Here is a 14,958-nt window from a genome sequence, read left to right on the forward strand (position 1 = left end):
TGTAACTGTCCATAATGTATGTGTTCTTCCTTAACAGGTAATCGGTGAATTGGAATAACTTCTAACGTCAATGAAGTTGTGATACAACCTTAACCAGTTTACTGATAATACAATTGATTAGTTTGGCATGGCTCAACTTACCATAAGCACTCTTTACTGCATGCTTTGTAAAGGCCATTCATGATTTTGTGTAGAACGAATGATTTTGGAATCCAATACTGACCTCCAATGCTTGGTAAATAGGTTTTTAACCTTTTTAGATAAAACAAACGCAAATTTGTGGTTTAAGAGCACTTTATTGTTCTTTAAGGCTACTACTTTTAAGTACAAAAAAAGATGGCCTGCCAAACCTTTTTTTCGTTAATTTTTTTCAGGTGAAACAAGGCCACAAAAGAATGGTATATTACAGATTTACAAACACGAAAAATATTTCAAAATGCACTGTAGAAGGTTCCACTCTGAAGAAACTTCACAGGTTTTTTTTTTACACTCTGTTAGTTTCCGGATTTTGTTTTTCCACAAATGATGGAAACATGTAGGCGCTAACAACGCGCAAAAATGGGTCTCACTGTGCACCAGAAAGCACAGTAAGGTTTGTAATGGCCGAACCTCACGCCGATGTACTGCACCCATCCTATGACATCCTCGTGCCAAAAAGGCGCAGTTTGGCACACAATATAAACCACGGCAAGGCATTAGAACCATTTGAGATTACAAAAAATACATGGGTTTTAATTTCTTTTTTATAGATCTTTTTTCAAAATACAAATTTTATAAATAATGAGAGGGTGACAAAATACTCTACATTGGGCCGTGTTCCTTTATTTAATAACGTGAACTGAAATTCTACCAAATGAAATTCTACCAAATAAACTGGTTTACTTGATGTACACTTTGTTTTTTTGTTACAAGTGCTCTCAGCACTTGACTCCAATATTATATTAGCATCCCAGACATAAATAAAAACCAGTTTATTAAACATTTTTTAAACTATTTCTTTTTTGTCAATAAGGAAACGCACCCAACAGGAGTCGCATTTTCAACAGAGCCCCTCTACAGTGTTAATATTTTACTGTTACAATGCTCAGTAGCCTGTAGCAATGACAAACTAGTGGCTATTAACGCTAATGCAGTGTTCTCCTAGAATAACTGTGTTCCTGCACTTTTTAAACTGTATTACAGACAAATTCTACAACAACAAAAAAAGATCAACTTTTTTCTTCAAACAAAAAAATGAATGATTACAATTAAGGAAAGGGGTAAATTAAATAGCTACATATCATTAACAAATTAATTGTTCCTCAAAAAAATACCTACAAATTTCTCTGTACATTCTTTACGCACAGCGTAACGATGGTCTTAAAGTTACCTATATAAAAAAAAAGTGTTCTTTCAAATGACTTTCCTACAGAATAGGATACTGAATGCCAAAGCAGAGAAGCATTGACTACCCAGTAAGATGGTATTGAAATGTGTGAAACTGGGAAGGAAATTTGTTTTCCGTTTGTTCTGTCGAAGCAGCCACCCACAACACTAAGATTGATTTTTATTTTGCCCAACCCCGCACCATTCCAAATTAAAAAGCTTAACATTTCTTAGCCACAGTGGACCCAATACTGTAATGTAGACCACAATACATCACATTTCCCGCCCATGTCCGACTAGCATATAAAACTTTCTACATTTAACCAGTCTCGTCAGGTGACCCAGTATATATACATATAAAAAATGTAAAAAAAAAAAAACACTCCAGTTGTAGCAAGTGACATGGGCTATCACACGATCACAAATAAAATATTGTTAAATGGTGTAACAGTGAAAAATAACTTTTGACCATATTTTCATTGTTGTCAGTGGACTGCCGTAACAGAATTGCACAACTCCTGAAGGAGTGCACTACACCCTGTGTAGTGTTCAAAATCCCAGCCGACGTCACTGTTTGCAACTCCTGTATAAAATGGTGATTGGATACTGGAATGTATGTGTGTCGCATGTAACAAACCAACATGGTGTATGATGAAAAGCTCTTTAGCCTAACAGCCTTTGTTTTTTTTAGCATCTGCCTTTGTTATTTTGCTTCTAGCTAGAACCTACCACTAGCAAATGATAATAAATGCAGTAACACCTGTATACAGATTTCTAATGGAGGAATGTATGCTGCCTTGACATAGGCTTTTGAGCAAACTTAAAAAGAGAAAACAAACAAGCTAACGCCCTGCTTCTCGATTGCGATAGTGAAAGGCGGCAGTTTTTTTTCAAGCTGATATCACACAAAGACTTTCAATATTTTAGGAAGCAAATTCAGGGTAAGATGATGATGATTCCATCATGCGCTAAGGCCTAGCATCCTGTACCACACACTATCATATAGTTTTAACTGCTTAATTTACGGTGCCTATCCGGAGGCTGTTCTCTGTTGCTGGCTCCTACAAGAGTGAGTATCAAAATACAAATATTATAGAGTACAACTGTACCAGCAGTAAGTATATCTAGGACCGCTACTGACAAAAATAAACTAATTCTGAAGAGAAGCTAATATGCATTATGTTCCATACGACCTATACATTAATAGATACCAGCTATTTTTGGAAAACATGCAAAAGCACTATTGACCCATCCAACCTCAGCTATATGCTAACAACCTGTGTTGTGTTTAGAGAAGTTAAAATGCCCGTGGTATGAGACGTATAGAGTCCAGTTGCAAGCACCTGATATCTGCAGAGAAAGACCTATAACCGGTATGAGACTTCCCCTTCCAAAGCTGTTTTGCCTTTTTTTCCCCACAGAAAGGATACAAATGTAATCCATAAACCCCCTAAAATTCAGCAGTTTCCCTCAGAATATTAGCATCTTGCTAAAAGTTGTCAAGCAACTTTAATCCTCCCCAATAGTGCAAATCAGACATGACAGTTCTTTTCAAGTATATACATACAAAATTACTCAACAGAAAAAAAAATAGCAATGGAAGCAAACCACACAAATCCTAGTCTCAAGAAGCAGGTAGAAGCAAGAAGTATTTCGGTCAACCAATTTTTGCAATGGCTTTTCATACAGTAAGCGCGTGTGGCGGTGGCGGTCTGTTGGTGGGGATAGTTCTAAAAAAGGCAGCAAAATCTGCATCAGAGGTCTCTTTGGTAACTGAGGCAGGGAGCTCGGATGCTACGTCATAACCAATAACAAAATAGTTCCTGCTATTGTGTTTTAAGGGCACCCTAAACAAATGGCAAGCAAGTACACACATAGACTGTGTTCTGAAAAACTCCTCTCCCTCCTAGCCTATCCTTTTTAAGCACTGTTCAAAGCTCGGTCACACCATGCAAATTGACTTCTTTCCAGATGACGGGTTTCTCATTGTCCTTTTTCTACGAGACAATTGATGAGTGATTGGTGGTGTGATTATGGTTGACCATGTGCGAGGATGGAGAAGGCTGACCCCTCCGCGATGCAGACTCAGGGCTGCTGGACACTCCATCTTTTGCTGCTTTGATCTGAAGCCACGTGTCTCCTAATGCCTTGGCGAAGTGGTCATCGACGGATCCCGTGATGGACACAGAATTAGTGGCGGGCTCAGGCTCCTTATAGTTCTTGCCGAGGCTTCTACGGAAGTGTTCTTCTATGACTGGATCACAAGCAGTGGTAGCTAGAAGGGGACAGAAATATAAATCATTAGGTCATGTGGTTCATGTCACAAAAGGTATCCCTAAACATTTAAAAGTTTTAGTTTAAATTTCTATTATAGCTTTACAGCTGTAGCTCTGCTGATCTACAGCAGAATGGAAAAATATAACTAATACACCTCAACATATAAACAATAATTGGGAACTTGGAAAATATTTTATTGGAGTATCTCTGAACCGCTCGTAGTAGAGAAAGCTGGCGTTAAAGCCAACACACGCTTCTTTATTCAAACAATCTCTGTACTACTAGAACAGTCAATCACAAAAAAGAGCAACATAGACATTAATGTTGGTCAATTCCTTTTTTAGTAAAAATTGTCGGCTCAGACAAGGTTTTTAGACCAATCTTTCAACAGCCACCTACTGCAGTACTTGGGGTTTTACTCCATATTCCGGAATAATTTCAGATAGTTTTCCAACAGTAGCCCTATCCTTCTGTTTGAGACTGAGGCACTGACTGCTTTAGCACACATGCAATCACAAAGGCACACAAAGAAGAGAACTGACCATGTATTATTCTCTAATAGGGCCTTCATCCCAACATACTGAATCATATACCATGCTGTTGACAAGCCACAGCTAATGTATAAATGCACATTTTCTCCCAAATCACAGAACAGCTGATGATGGAGATGCTCCTACAAAGTAAAGAATATACTTCATGTCAACCCTTTTCACTCACCCTGGTGCAAATACCTCACCTCCTCAGAGCATGCAAAATAAGATGCTGTTTGAGGGAGGATTACTTTACCTCAATGTATGAAGTGTCGAGTACTCAGGGTCTGGGAACCTGGGGCAATCATCCCACAAGAGAAAACATACGCTAAAACCCTCCCACTTCAGGAGAATTAAGGAGGAGCCACAAAAGCGTTGTGTTCCTTTCTAGACTACAGAAACATGCCCTATACTTTAACCTCAGACTTGGAGAAAGAAAAACATGGAATGAAGATGGGGAAAGTATAACATTAGAGAGCACACATGTTGATGGCTACACCGCAACGCATAAGTAGAACCTTTTGATTCTGCCAAAAAAGGTAAAAATTGAGATTCATTCAGGAAAAGGATTATTAGAACATTGGAATGTTGGAAGCTCCATTGAAAACAATAGAGTGCTCCCTGCTTCTACGGGTCGGTAAAGGCCCGCAGAGCAACATTCCAATGTTTTACAAAGGCTTCTCGAAGCTTGAGGGGATTTAAATCCCCTCGAGCTTAGAGAAGGCTTTGTTTTATTTGTTAGAATATTCTGCCCTCTAGTGGCAGAATGTTCTAATAGCCTTATAGCCCTTCGTAGCAGGGCTCTACTGGCTATTAAAGTTTCTCACCCTTGTTAAAGTCCCTCGCCTTCGGCTCGGGCCTTTAACGCGGGAGCGGGCCTTTAATAGCCGGTATAGCTCGCTACGGCAGGCTATAAGGCTATATTATGGTCCTCCTGAGAACACTGGGATGTTTTAGCCTACTACTAGTACTCTGTGATTTATAATAAAAAAACAAGGGTCACGTCACACTTTGAAATTTTTTAGACATGGGTCGACATTTTGCAACTACACACATTCGTGTAATTATCACAAGAGGTTTTGTTTTTGTTAATGACAACTGATATTGTCATGCTCTATACCCCACCTCTCTTCTCGACCTTCCTTCTCCTCATCAAATTTTCGGGATAAAGGGATATTTGTGTGCCCTGTCGTTGTGGGCCTCAGGCTTCACCTTGAGGGTGCTGTTTTGTCATGCCATGTCTATGATTAGCGCCAGACCCCTGTATTTCACTCAAGTTTGGGAATGGGACAAGTTTTTGACTGGTCCGACGGCATGTTTTCCTGTAAAGAATCTGATTTTGATCAACTATCTCTGACCAGCCCCACAGCTCCAAACCTTCCATTTAGTAATATAGAAGATAGATTTGGGTCAGTTGTTTTTTTAATCTTTCCCAGAAACAAGCAAGTGTGACTCATGTTTGGAAAAACCTTAGTTGTAAAATAAGAAGCAGGGATGAAATCTTTGGTTACACTAGGAGGTCTCTGCTATGCAACAGGCTTTCAGCTGTGTAAACAGCTCTCCGCGTTGTCTAGTTCTGTTAACAGCACTTGAACACATTTCCCCCTCTACATCCAATTAAACATGACTTTTTAGTAGATGACAGAATCGTCTCTTTAAAGTCAAAGTAACATAAAAATTGTAAATCGTGGAATATAGATTTCAATATAAAATTTTTCACCTGCCTTGCCTGCGAGGCTTTCAAACATATAAAATTACTAGCAAAAATGGTAAACAATTTAGCAACAGCCCTGGGGAATTACAGAGTCAATGAAGTAATCTGAGGTTTAGTTCATGCAGTGCCACCCTATTCAACTGAGGAACATTTAGCTGTGTGTGCATCTGTTTCCAGGGAGGAGAAAGGGAAGTGAAGGTCTATTCTCCGCTATGGCTTCTACAATGGAGACAGAAGATAAACAAAAGTGCTCGCCAAAAGACATGCGAAATTACAGGAAGCATTTCGAAACTAAACTACTTCACCACTTTAACAAATAGAAAACATTTGTACAGAAATTGCTGAGAAAAGGACATATGGAACAGAATCCAACTGGATGCTCCAACGTTAACAGTAATAAAATGCTGCATGGGGCCCCAGATCAAATAAAGAAAAGTGCAGTCTGCAGTAATAAAAATGATTTACATTCGCAGCAAGCTGCTATAGTTGCATTTTTTCCTTAATTTTATTTTGAAGAGAAAAAAATACCAAATATAAATCGTCTGAAAAGAACGTTATAAATCTGTACATAAGTGTAGACTTCGGCGAGGGTGTACTACAATGTTTCATGCGTTTAAAAGCATTTGTTTCAAATATTTAATAAATATGTATACCTAAAAAAAATTAACAGTCTCAACAGGTTTAAAGTTGAGACACATACACGAACGTTTTTGTGCCACAATTCTAGCAAGATAACTAAAGGCTTAAAAACTAGTGTGTCTATAATTAACCCTGTCAAATATAAACCAGTTAATTACCCGATTCAACGATTACTTTCCAAAAGTAAAGTTCTCTGTGGAAGCACCCTCAAATATTGTCCTCCTATGGCTGGGTATCTGCTCTTTTAAATGGGGTTTACTCTTACCCGCTTTCAATACAAATTCCTTCCCATTGGATATTCTGGTTGGGCCCAACCTCATGAGAGAAAGCCATATTAGACTCATCAGCGTAGAGAGGAGCTATGGGGAAAATATGGTTTTTAGCACTGGAAAAGGTGACCCGGATGCTTGAATAAAGTGAAGGCCAAGTAAAGGTCTGCAGCACTTGACAAGAAACTGGTGTCCCAGTTACACCATTGTGGTGCTGGCTCAAGAACTTCCTGCTGACAGCACCATATATTTATTTACTGCTTAGATTAAGCAATTACAAGATGACAAGTTTAAGAACATGCGTAACACTGGCACCTTATCCTATCATTTTTCTTTATCGTAAATGCTTTCTTCCCTATGTCACTCCCAAGGTTTTGTCTCCTTATAGCAGATAAATGTCAATGGTGCCGTTGTGTGCCATCTCCAGCTACCCACCACTACATGTGTGTATACTACTAGGAGCATGAACTTTTGATAGTCGCTGAGATCTGTTTTGACACGCTTACTGGCCTCTCCCGTCTTTCACCACACTACACGTTTTCATTGGGCACTGTGCAACTCGTTTTGTGTGGCACTTTGTATCCATTTGGAAGAACCATCAAATGCGGTGAGGTTATGGACAGGGCGACTAGAATTATGCATTTGGGCAGCCGCTACAAATTTCACATAATTGTAGATTTGCCATCATCTACTCCATAAACTGCAAATTTTAACTAAAAAAAGAATAATTCTAGCTCAAACGATTCAGAAGTTAGTAAAACTGCAATGGCATGTGTTGTCGTGCAGTGGAAGGCCCTTTGCAAAGGTTGACTGCTCATCTTTCTGTAGCTTATTGCTATATTGGGGTATTAAACTGGTACTAATGAGGTACAACTAATCCTAAAACAGTTTTAACAAGTTTAACAAGCATTTGCAATGCAATCGGCCTCGCCTTTGGGACCTTATATGTATTTAGCTATGCAGCACATTAGCCTGGGTGCTGAAACGTCTACTCTTCTTTGACATGGAGGGAAAGTAAGCACCAAACTGCCTGACATGCCAGATATGGTAACTCATGGAGAAAAATATTGGCTTTCAGCTGGAAATGGTACAGTCCAAAGCACTGTTTTTACAATAAAATCAGGGTCTTTGTTGGTCATATCACTGAAAATACAAGATTTGAAAAAAATATTATTGTCTACAGGTGCTTTTGGAAGACAATTTCTATGGACTGGAATCTAGAGAATGCTAAAGTGATTCTGGTATTTTACTGACCTCTGATGGTCGTTTTCTATCAAGAAAGTTAAATAGAGGCAGTTGCCAGAATTTTTTTTTTTAAAAGTTCCTCGGCAGAAAGCAATCCTGGTATTTTACTGACCTCTACTGGTCCTTTTCTATCAAGACAGTTAAATAGAGGCAGTTGAACAGAAAAAAAAAGTCCCTAAGCGGAAGCAGACAAGTAGTAGGGGGAGATCTCCAGGGCCTTCAAAGTACACACACATAAGTATATACTAATATATATGTATATACAAGAGTTCTCGAATGTTCAACCTAAAAAATGACTAAATAATGAAGTAATGACTAAATAATGAAGTAATACTATCAGAATATGAGCAGCAAAATGTTGCATGATTTGCCCTTTTATTGCCTCATAATTTATTCAACCCTGTCACGTAATCTGACCCTCTCTTGCCGCATAATTCCAGTGGCCATGGTTATGTTATAAGAATTTCCCTCGAGGCACAATCTTAAATTCATTTTCAATGCCCTTCCAACCCTTGGTCGCCGCATAGAACATGCAGAGGACATTGGCAGGAGAAGATTCTGCTCTTGAAACTAAACATTCACAGACTCCAGACCAATCAGCTGCATAACTTACTGTTGGATGGCCTCCTGTAATTGGCCGGCAACGCTGAACCACACCCACTGTGGGCAACGGGGCAGTGAGAGAGATTACAGTTGCGGTTGCTCGCTGAGGCGCACGTAATTACAGAAGGACGATTCTGCAAGAAAACAAAGTACATGTAAAGCATTTGCTATTCTGCAGTGGACAAAAGGGAAAACACGTAGACGCCTGACTTCCTGCAGTTCATCACACTTGTCGGTACAGGTATGGTATGGTATGGTGTATTAGATCAGAGGACTCAGCATATTGGGCTCTGGAATATACCTCTTGCAAAAGTGATACTTCCACGCACTAACTCCACTTCAACAACTATCAAGCAAACCTAATGCACCCACAGATTATGAGACATAAGTGAATGCAGAAACTGGAATGGAAAGTCTTATGTTTTTGCCTGAACAAGGATTCAAAAAAAAAAAATTGGAAAATTACTCTTGTGTTTTGCTGGTTTAAGAAAAAGTTATTTTCCATATTTAAAGGAGCACATGGGGCAGCCCAGCAAGTGTCTCACCTCGAGATAGGGCGTTTCTTTACATCCAAAACATTTTTTGGCTGGCACAATCAGGATTGAAAGATCAATTAATTTAAACTCTGGTATGATCAAGGTACCCCAAAACTGAGGGGTGATGAGGTTCGCGCCAGTAAGGATGAACACAGTACCGGCTAGCAGTTTAGACATACATTTTGTGCACACTTTCAGAACTGATTTCTTAGGTGGATGACAGAGATGCTACTTATATGGAGGGATTAGATAACTCAGGGACACAAAGGGGGATATTTACAACAAAATTTCTAAAACGCTGGGATGCGCCGTATTTAAAGAAAATACAGCACACCCCTGTGTTTTCCGTAGCGCTGGCGCTAATAAAGCTGCCTAGCGCCCTCACAGGCACCCTTGTGCCATGCTGCAAGGGTGATTGTTTGTGTCCCTTCCTGCACATAAACAATCTTGAAAGGTGATTTGCTCTTTCCATGTGTGCTGCAGTGCAGCACACGTGGAATGAGCAAAAATCGAGGAGAAATTAATAATTTCTCCTCGTATCACCAGTCTAAGCCCAGGTATTCCCTGGTCTTAGTTTTTGGCGCTGCCCCAGCCCAATATGGGGCAGCGTAAAAAAGTAATGAGTGTTGCAGTGGAACGCTCATTGCAACACCCACTGCCCGCCCCTTTCCCTCTAAGTAAAGCGTGAAATGGGGCCTTATTTACAAGGCGGCATTAAGCCACGTTAAGTGGCTTAACGCCGCTTTGTAAATAAGGGGATATCGCACCAGAACCCCAGTAAAAGTGACGTTCTGGCGGCGATATCCCCTTATAAATATGCCCCTAAATTTTCAGCCCTGTATTTTTATGTAAGACACTAATGGGTTCTCGCATGGCCAAAGCCAATAGGACAGACTTTTTCAAGTGTGCAGCAATTTTTTTTAATAATTATTTTTGCAAATGGGCAAAATGAAAAAGAAATTGTAAACATAAAACATTTACAAATATAGCAGTGTCCCAGCAGCCCTGCCACTGCAGTACAGTCTTTTTCATGCCACTATACACATGCAATCAGGCAAAATGCCATCAATGAAAGTGCAAGATAGACAATGGAGGAAGATGGCTGACCGAACGCTGCATTATTTATTCATATGTGTATGCATTTTATTACACTTTTTTTTGCCAACATGAGGCTGGCAGCACTACTAAAGCGGACTCCAAGCCTGACCTGAAAATTAAGTGTACGCACTCTAAATCAAAAATTCCTAAAAAGAAGGGCCAGTACTAGAATCGTGATTTTCACAGCGAAATTGGCCCAACCTCTTGAACAGAATGCCAAACAAAAATGTCAGCATAGAGTGGGGCTATAGGAACTCTCAACATCTAGTTTTACAACTTGGTATGCAAAATATTGTCTCGCAGAATCAACAGGACTCTCCCCTCAGTATTATGCAAATGTTCCTCTAACACTACCAATGCAACCAAACATTTCTGATCATACAACAGTGCTGTTGCAATGGTCCATCTATTATGGGCACACACTCACCTTGAACATGCGGCATGTCAGTCTACGGTGCTCATCTGTACCCGAGAGGACACACGTCCTAGTATGCGCTGTAGGTCAAACATGCTCAGGGGTCACCCTCGAGTGCACACATGGATAGCAGGAATACCTTAACTCATAGTATAACTCATTATATACTTGTGACTCCGGTTTACTTGGGTCGATAACACAGCTAATATACACCTTCTACTCCCACACACACATAGCAGGTTATATAATAAATTCTGGTGTTTAATCTCATAACGAGTATTTGGGTTCCTTGTAGAGAGGGCATGGCATCTGTAAGCCATCTGTCTGTCTACAGGGAAAAGCTGCTCAAATTATTGATCCAGTCTGGCAAGGTTGGTCAGGTACAGTGAACATGTGCCAATTATTCAACATATGCCAATCATTCTGGAAACATACATCCGACTTAACGAATTATTGCCTGTAGGACAAACGCACACAGTGGTCCTCGCACTGCTAACTCGTACGTCTTCTGAGTGTTTCTTCCCACAAAATATCCAAAAAGCAAGAACAATGTAAATGAAACCTTGTACCTAAAGTAATTCATATACTGTGTTTTGTAAGACTACACAAATAATTGTGTACGAATAGTAAGGTATGAAAACAGATTACTGGTCAGGAATTAGCACTTATTCTCAGGCTCAACACGTCAGCAGAACATGCTTTAGTACATGCAATTAAGAAACCCTCAACAGACTTATGATACTACCATAAATACGTTTCAAGTATAACGATAAATTGTAATGGCTTAAGTGGCTATTTCTTTTTTTACCAGACAAAACATTGAATCACTTCACAGAATAGAAAGTTGACACAACATACATCATATTCAGCCAACCACAGGCACTTAACAGGTTAAAAAACAACTTTTCCCAGTTTCTGTTATGGTCAGTAAACTTTTAGCGCAAAAAATAAGAAGGACTACGAGATTAATCTCAACAATACGAAACTAGAATCAGACCTTTACACTGAAATAAACGTGCACAGAACTGCTTCTCACCATATGACATAGAACACACTGGCTTCTCGGGAAGGCAAACTTACTTCAAGTAGAAATTTTCAATGGTCATCTATCTGTTATCTTATCAAATACAACAGAAAGGTGTCTATTAACTAAACACAAAACCAACAGACCACCTTGACTCCAGTCACAGGGGAATTACAAGCATAAAGGGCACTTACACTAAAAAAGCAATATAGGACAAAACAAATGACAGTGATGCGCTGTACAAATGCGGACAATAGAGCTGGTAGCAACCAACTAAAAAACAACCTATAGCAGCCACACAAGACAAGAATAATTGTCTTTTATTAAACACCCTCTTGCAAACCGACAACAAAAAAGGCAAACTATGCCGTGTAACTAAACCTATTGCTCAGATGAATTTTACTATATGAATTTTAAAAAATCTAATTCCAGAATTCTTTCATTGCCATAATTATACGTTTCCCCGCCGTACAAAAATGTCTCTTCTGGTGTGCATATTTTGTGATAGTTTATAGTGCAACCTGAAAACTAATATAAGACGTCCTCAAAACAGTATGTACAGCCCACCTCTATCCCTAGTGACCAATATCACACAACAAAACAATACACAACAAAGAAATCGACAGATTAGCAACAACTCAAAATAAACTATTGAGCGCTTTTTACCCATCCATACTGATATCCCCTGAAGGGTTAGCATAGTGCTGTCAGGAGATAAACTGTGAAGCCTTATGAAGGGACAGTACTTTGGAAGTTCGAGTGTTGCAAAAAATACCAAGAAACTGGTGGTAAATAACAAGTGAATTTGCAGAAACAAAGGAAGTAGAAAATATTAAAACCAACATATATATTCTTTGTGAAAAAAGTAAGTTAGTAAGGTAATCCTTTTAGCTCTAGAGCCTTTTGAAGTACGAGTGGGGTCCGAGATGTTAAAAATTGAACATATCATATAAAAAACAAAGTGTGGTGCTGGTAGGTATGTGTATAGACTGACTAGCATGGTCAAGTTTGAAAACCTTCTACCTTATAAGCACAGGCTACAGTCTTGCTTTGCTAATATGGAGCCACATTACCTGCTGCCTCTCCATCGGGTTCAGTGCAGGGAGGAGGCCGACCGCGCGGGCAGCATCCATGCTGTTTTTGGTCAGTGCTAGAGGTTGATCCATGGCCAAGCTGGGGATCGAGGAGTACAAGTGATTCGCGTGGAGGCTCATGGTAGGTGCTACCGCTCTTTCGATGGGACTGCGGCTTCTGTCTCGGTGGTCTTTCCGATAATCCCCATTAACAGCCTTGGTTCTTTTAAAACAAAAACAAAACAAATCAATTTTTGCATATTCGGAGCTAAAAACACTTCCAAGTCATAGATCTGTTTATTGCATGAAACTAGCATTGTACATCATGATACCCACTGAGAAGGTTGGAGTAGTTTGCCACATAAGCAGTAGAGTAAATAAAATATAAGATGCAGAAGTTAGTTTAATTCGATCCAACTATGCAATCACCAAACCTGAAGAACTAAGACATTGAACTGTTGGCCAAAGCACCAGACAGGAGTGACTATCACTGATATATCTTCTTTTTATGAAGTAAATCAGATTCTGCAAATCACTTTTGGTTCGTAAATGTTTAAAGAACAAACGATAGAAGAAAGAGGCAAATTTGGAAGTAGAGAATGATCAACATGTCATTTGTATTAAAATACATGTACAGAACTCAAGGCCACTTGCCAGAATGTTTTGCACCCTCGGAAAGCTCAGCAGCTCTACTTTGCCCTTGCCAAGTCCAGCTACAGTGACCAGCTACACGTTCAATGAAGCTGGCTCGATCAAGAAGTATTTAAAATGTCCTAAATGTACTCACACAGGCTCACACTTAAGTAGATTTCAGACATTTTTGGACTTCGGAAGGAATGAACTTCAGATTTACTGGAGGGGGCTTCAACAAAAAGGCACTCAAACGCAGCCGTCTTGTGTTTCCAGAAGTCATCACATGCTACTGTCACAGAATGCAGGAGTACTCATCACAAGCATAAAAATGTGTGCACATCGAAAAGTGAAGGTGTATATTTCTACATACAGAAATGTCAGGCAAAAAAGCATATTTGCACTGTAAGTTTTATGAACCGAGAATAAATATATTCCCCGTCTATAAACACTAAACCGACATGTGGCCCGAGTTTACCTAGCAAAGAGGCACACAATAAACGTGTAATGATTACAGCGCAAAGGTTAAGAAATACTACAACCTGTTTTGGCTTCAGGGTGACGTTCTCATTCGAGTTTTCTTTCAAATACAATACAGCGAGGACTGCATCTTTTTAAAGGTGTTCTTTGGACTTAAGACTATCCCCCAGATGCATCACAAATCCATTTTGCTATTCCTTAATAGCGAAAAATAACGATTCGCTATTAAGGAATAGCAAAATGCAATTTCTTAAAATTCCTTAATTACGACTCGCAAATTGCGAGTCGCAATTAAGGAATACCTCCCCTATTCATTCCTATGGGCCAGGCCCATAGGAATGAATGGGAAAACATTCTAAATTGGCGAATCGCAATTAGCGAATCGCAAATTGAGAATGCGATTTCAAGGGTGCAGGGGTGTCCAAAGGACACCGTGTTGCACCCCTGAAATTGATCTGTGCACATATGTTGCGCACACACATGCCCTTAGGCCATGTGTGTGCTCAACATGAAACTTTGAAAAATGCACTTTAGTGCATTTTTCAAAGTTTTTGCAAATTACCATGAAGTTCAACTTCATGGTAATTTTCGAGCCCTATTAGCGAAATCGCTATTTTTTAAACTTTAATGCATTGCATTTAAGGAATCTCAATTTAAGATTCCTTAAATGCAAGTAATCGCAATTTTGCGAATTCTTAATTTGCGATTTTTGCATTTGGGATGATGCATCCCAAATGCAAAAATACCGGTCGCAAAGGGGCAGATTCTGAGAATCTGCCCCTTTGCGAGCAGATTTTACCTTGATGAATCTATGCCATAGTTTTTAATCAGATTCGAAAGAATAGTGAAACAGGTACATTTACGCAGTATGCTTATGCAAAGCACCTGCTCTAGGGAGCTCATCAAACAGAAAACTTGGACAAGGGTTTAAAGTGTACAAGAACTTTAGGATCAGCGTCTTCCTCGGAACAGGGTATATTTTATATCTGGTTCTTATGAGATATGGGGACCTACCTTATCTTTTTATAGTAGCCCTGAACTCGAGAGAGCGAGATTATAC

General features: G+C 39.5%; 1 protein-coding gene across 2 annotated transcripts in view; it reads right to left on the reverse strand.

Annotated features, from left to right (window-relative positions):
* Nucleotides 1–276: 276 nt before the first annotated feature.
* Nucleotides 277–14,958, reverse strand: part of LOC147664995 (transcription cofactor vestigial-like protein 4) — a 33,969-nt gene continuing 19,287 nt past the window's right edge. For both annotated transcript variants that reach the window (XM_086949830.1, XM_086949831.1), the window contains exons 2-4: nt 12,789–13,011; nt 8,653–8,776; nt 277–3,640 (exon numbers count right to left, since the gene is read on the reverse strand). In XM_086949830.1, the coding sequence (XP_086805956.1) occupies nt 3,363–3,640; nt 8,653–8,776; nt 12,789–12,929 (543 nt within the window). In that variant the 5' untranslated portion in view covers nt 12,930–13,011 and the 3' untranslated portion in view covers nt 277–3,362. The remainder of the gene's footprint in view (nt 3,641–8,652; nt 8,777–12,788; nt 13,012–14,958) is intronic.

Source organism: Lissotriton vulgaris, unplaced genomic scaffold, assembly GCF_964263255.1.
Source record: "Lissotriton vulgaris unplaced genomic scaffold, aLisVul1.2 SCAFFOLD_1732, whole genome shotgun sequence".
NCBI classification, from domain to species: Eukaryota; Metazoa; Chordata; class Amphibia; order Caudata; family Salamandridae; genus Lissotriton; species Lissotriton vulgaris.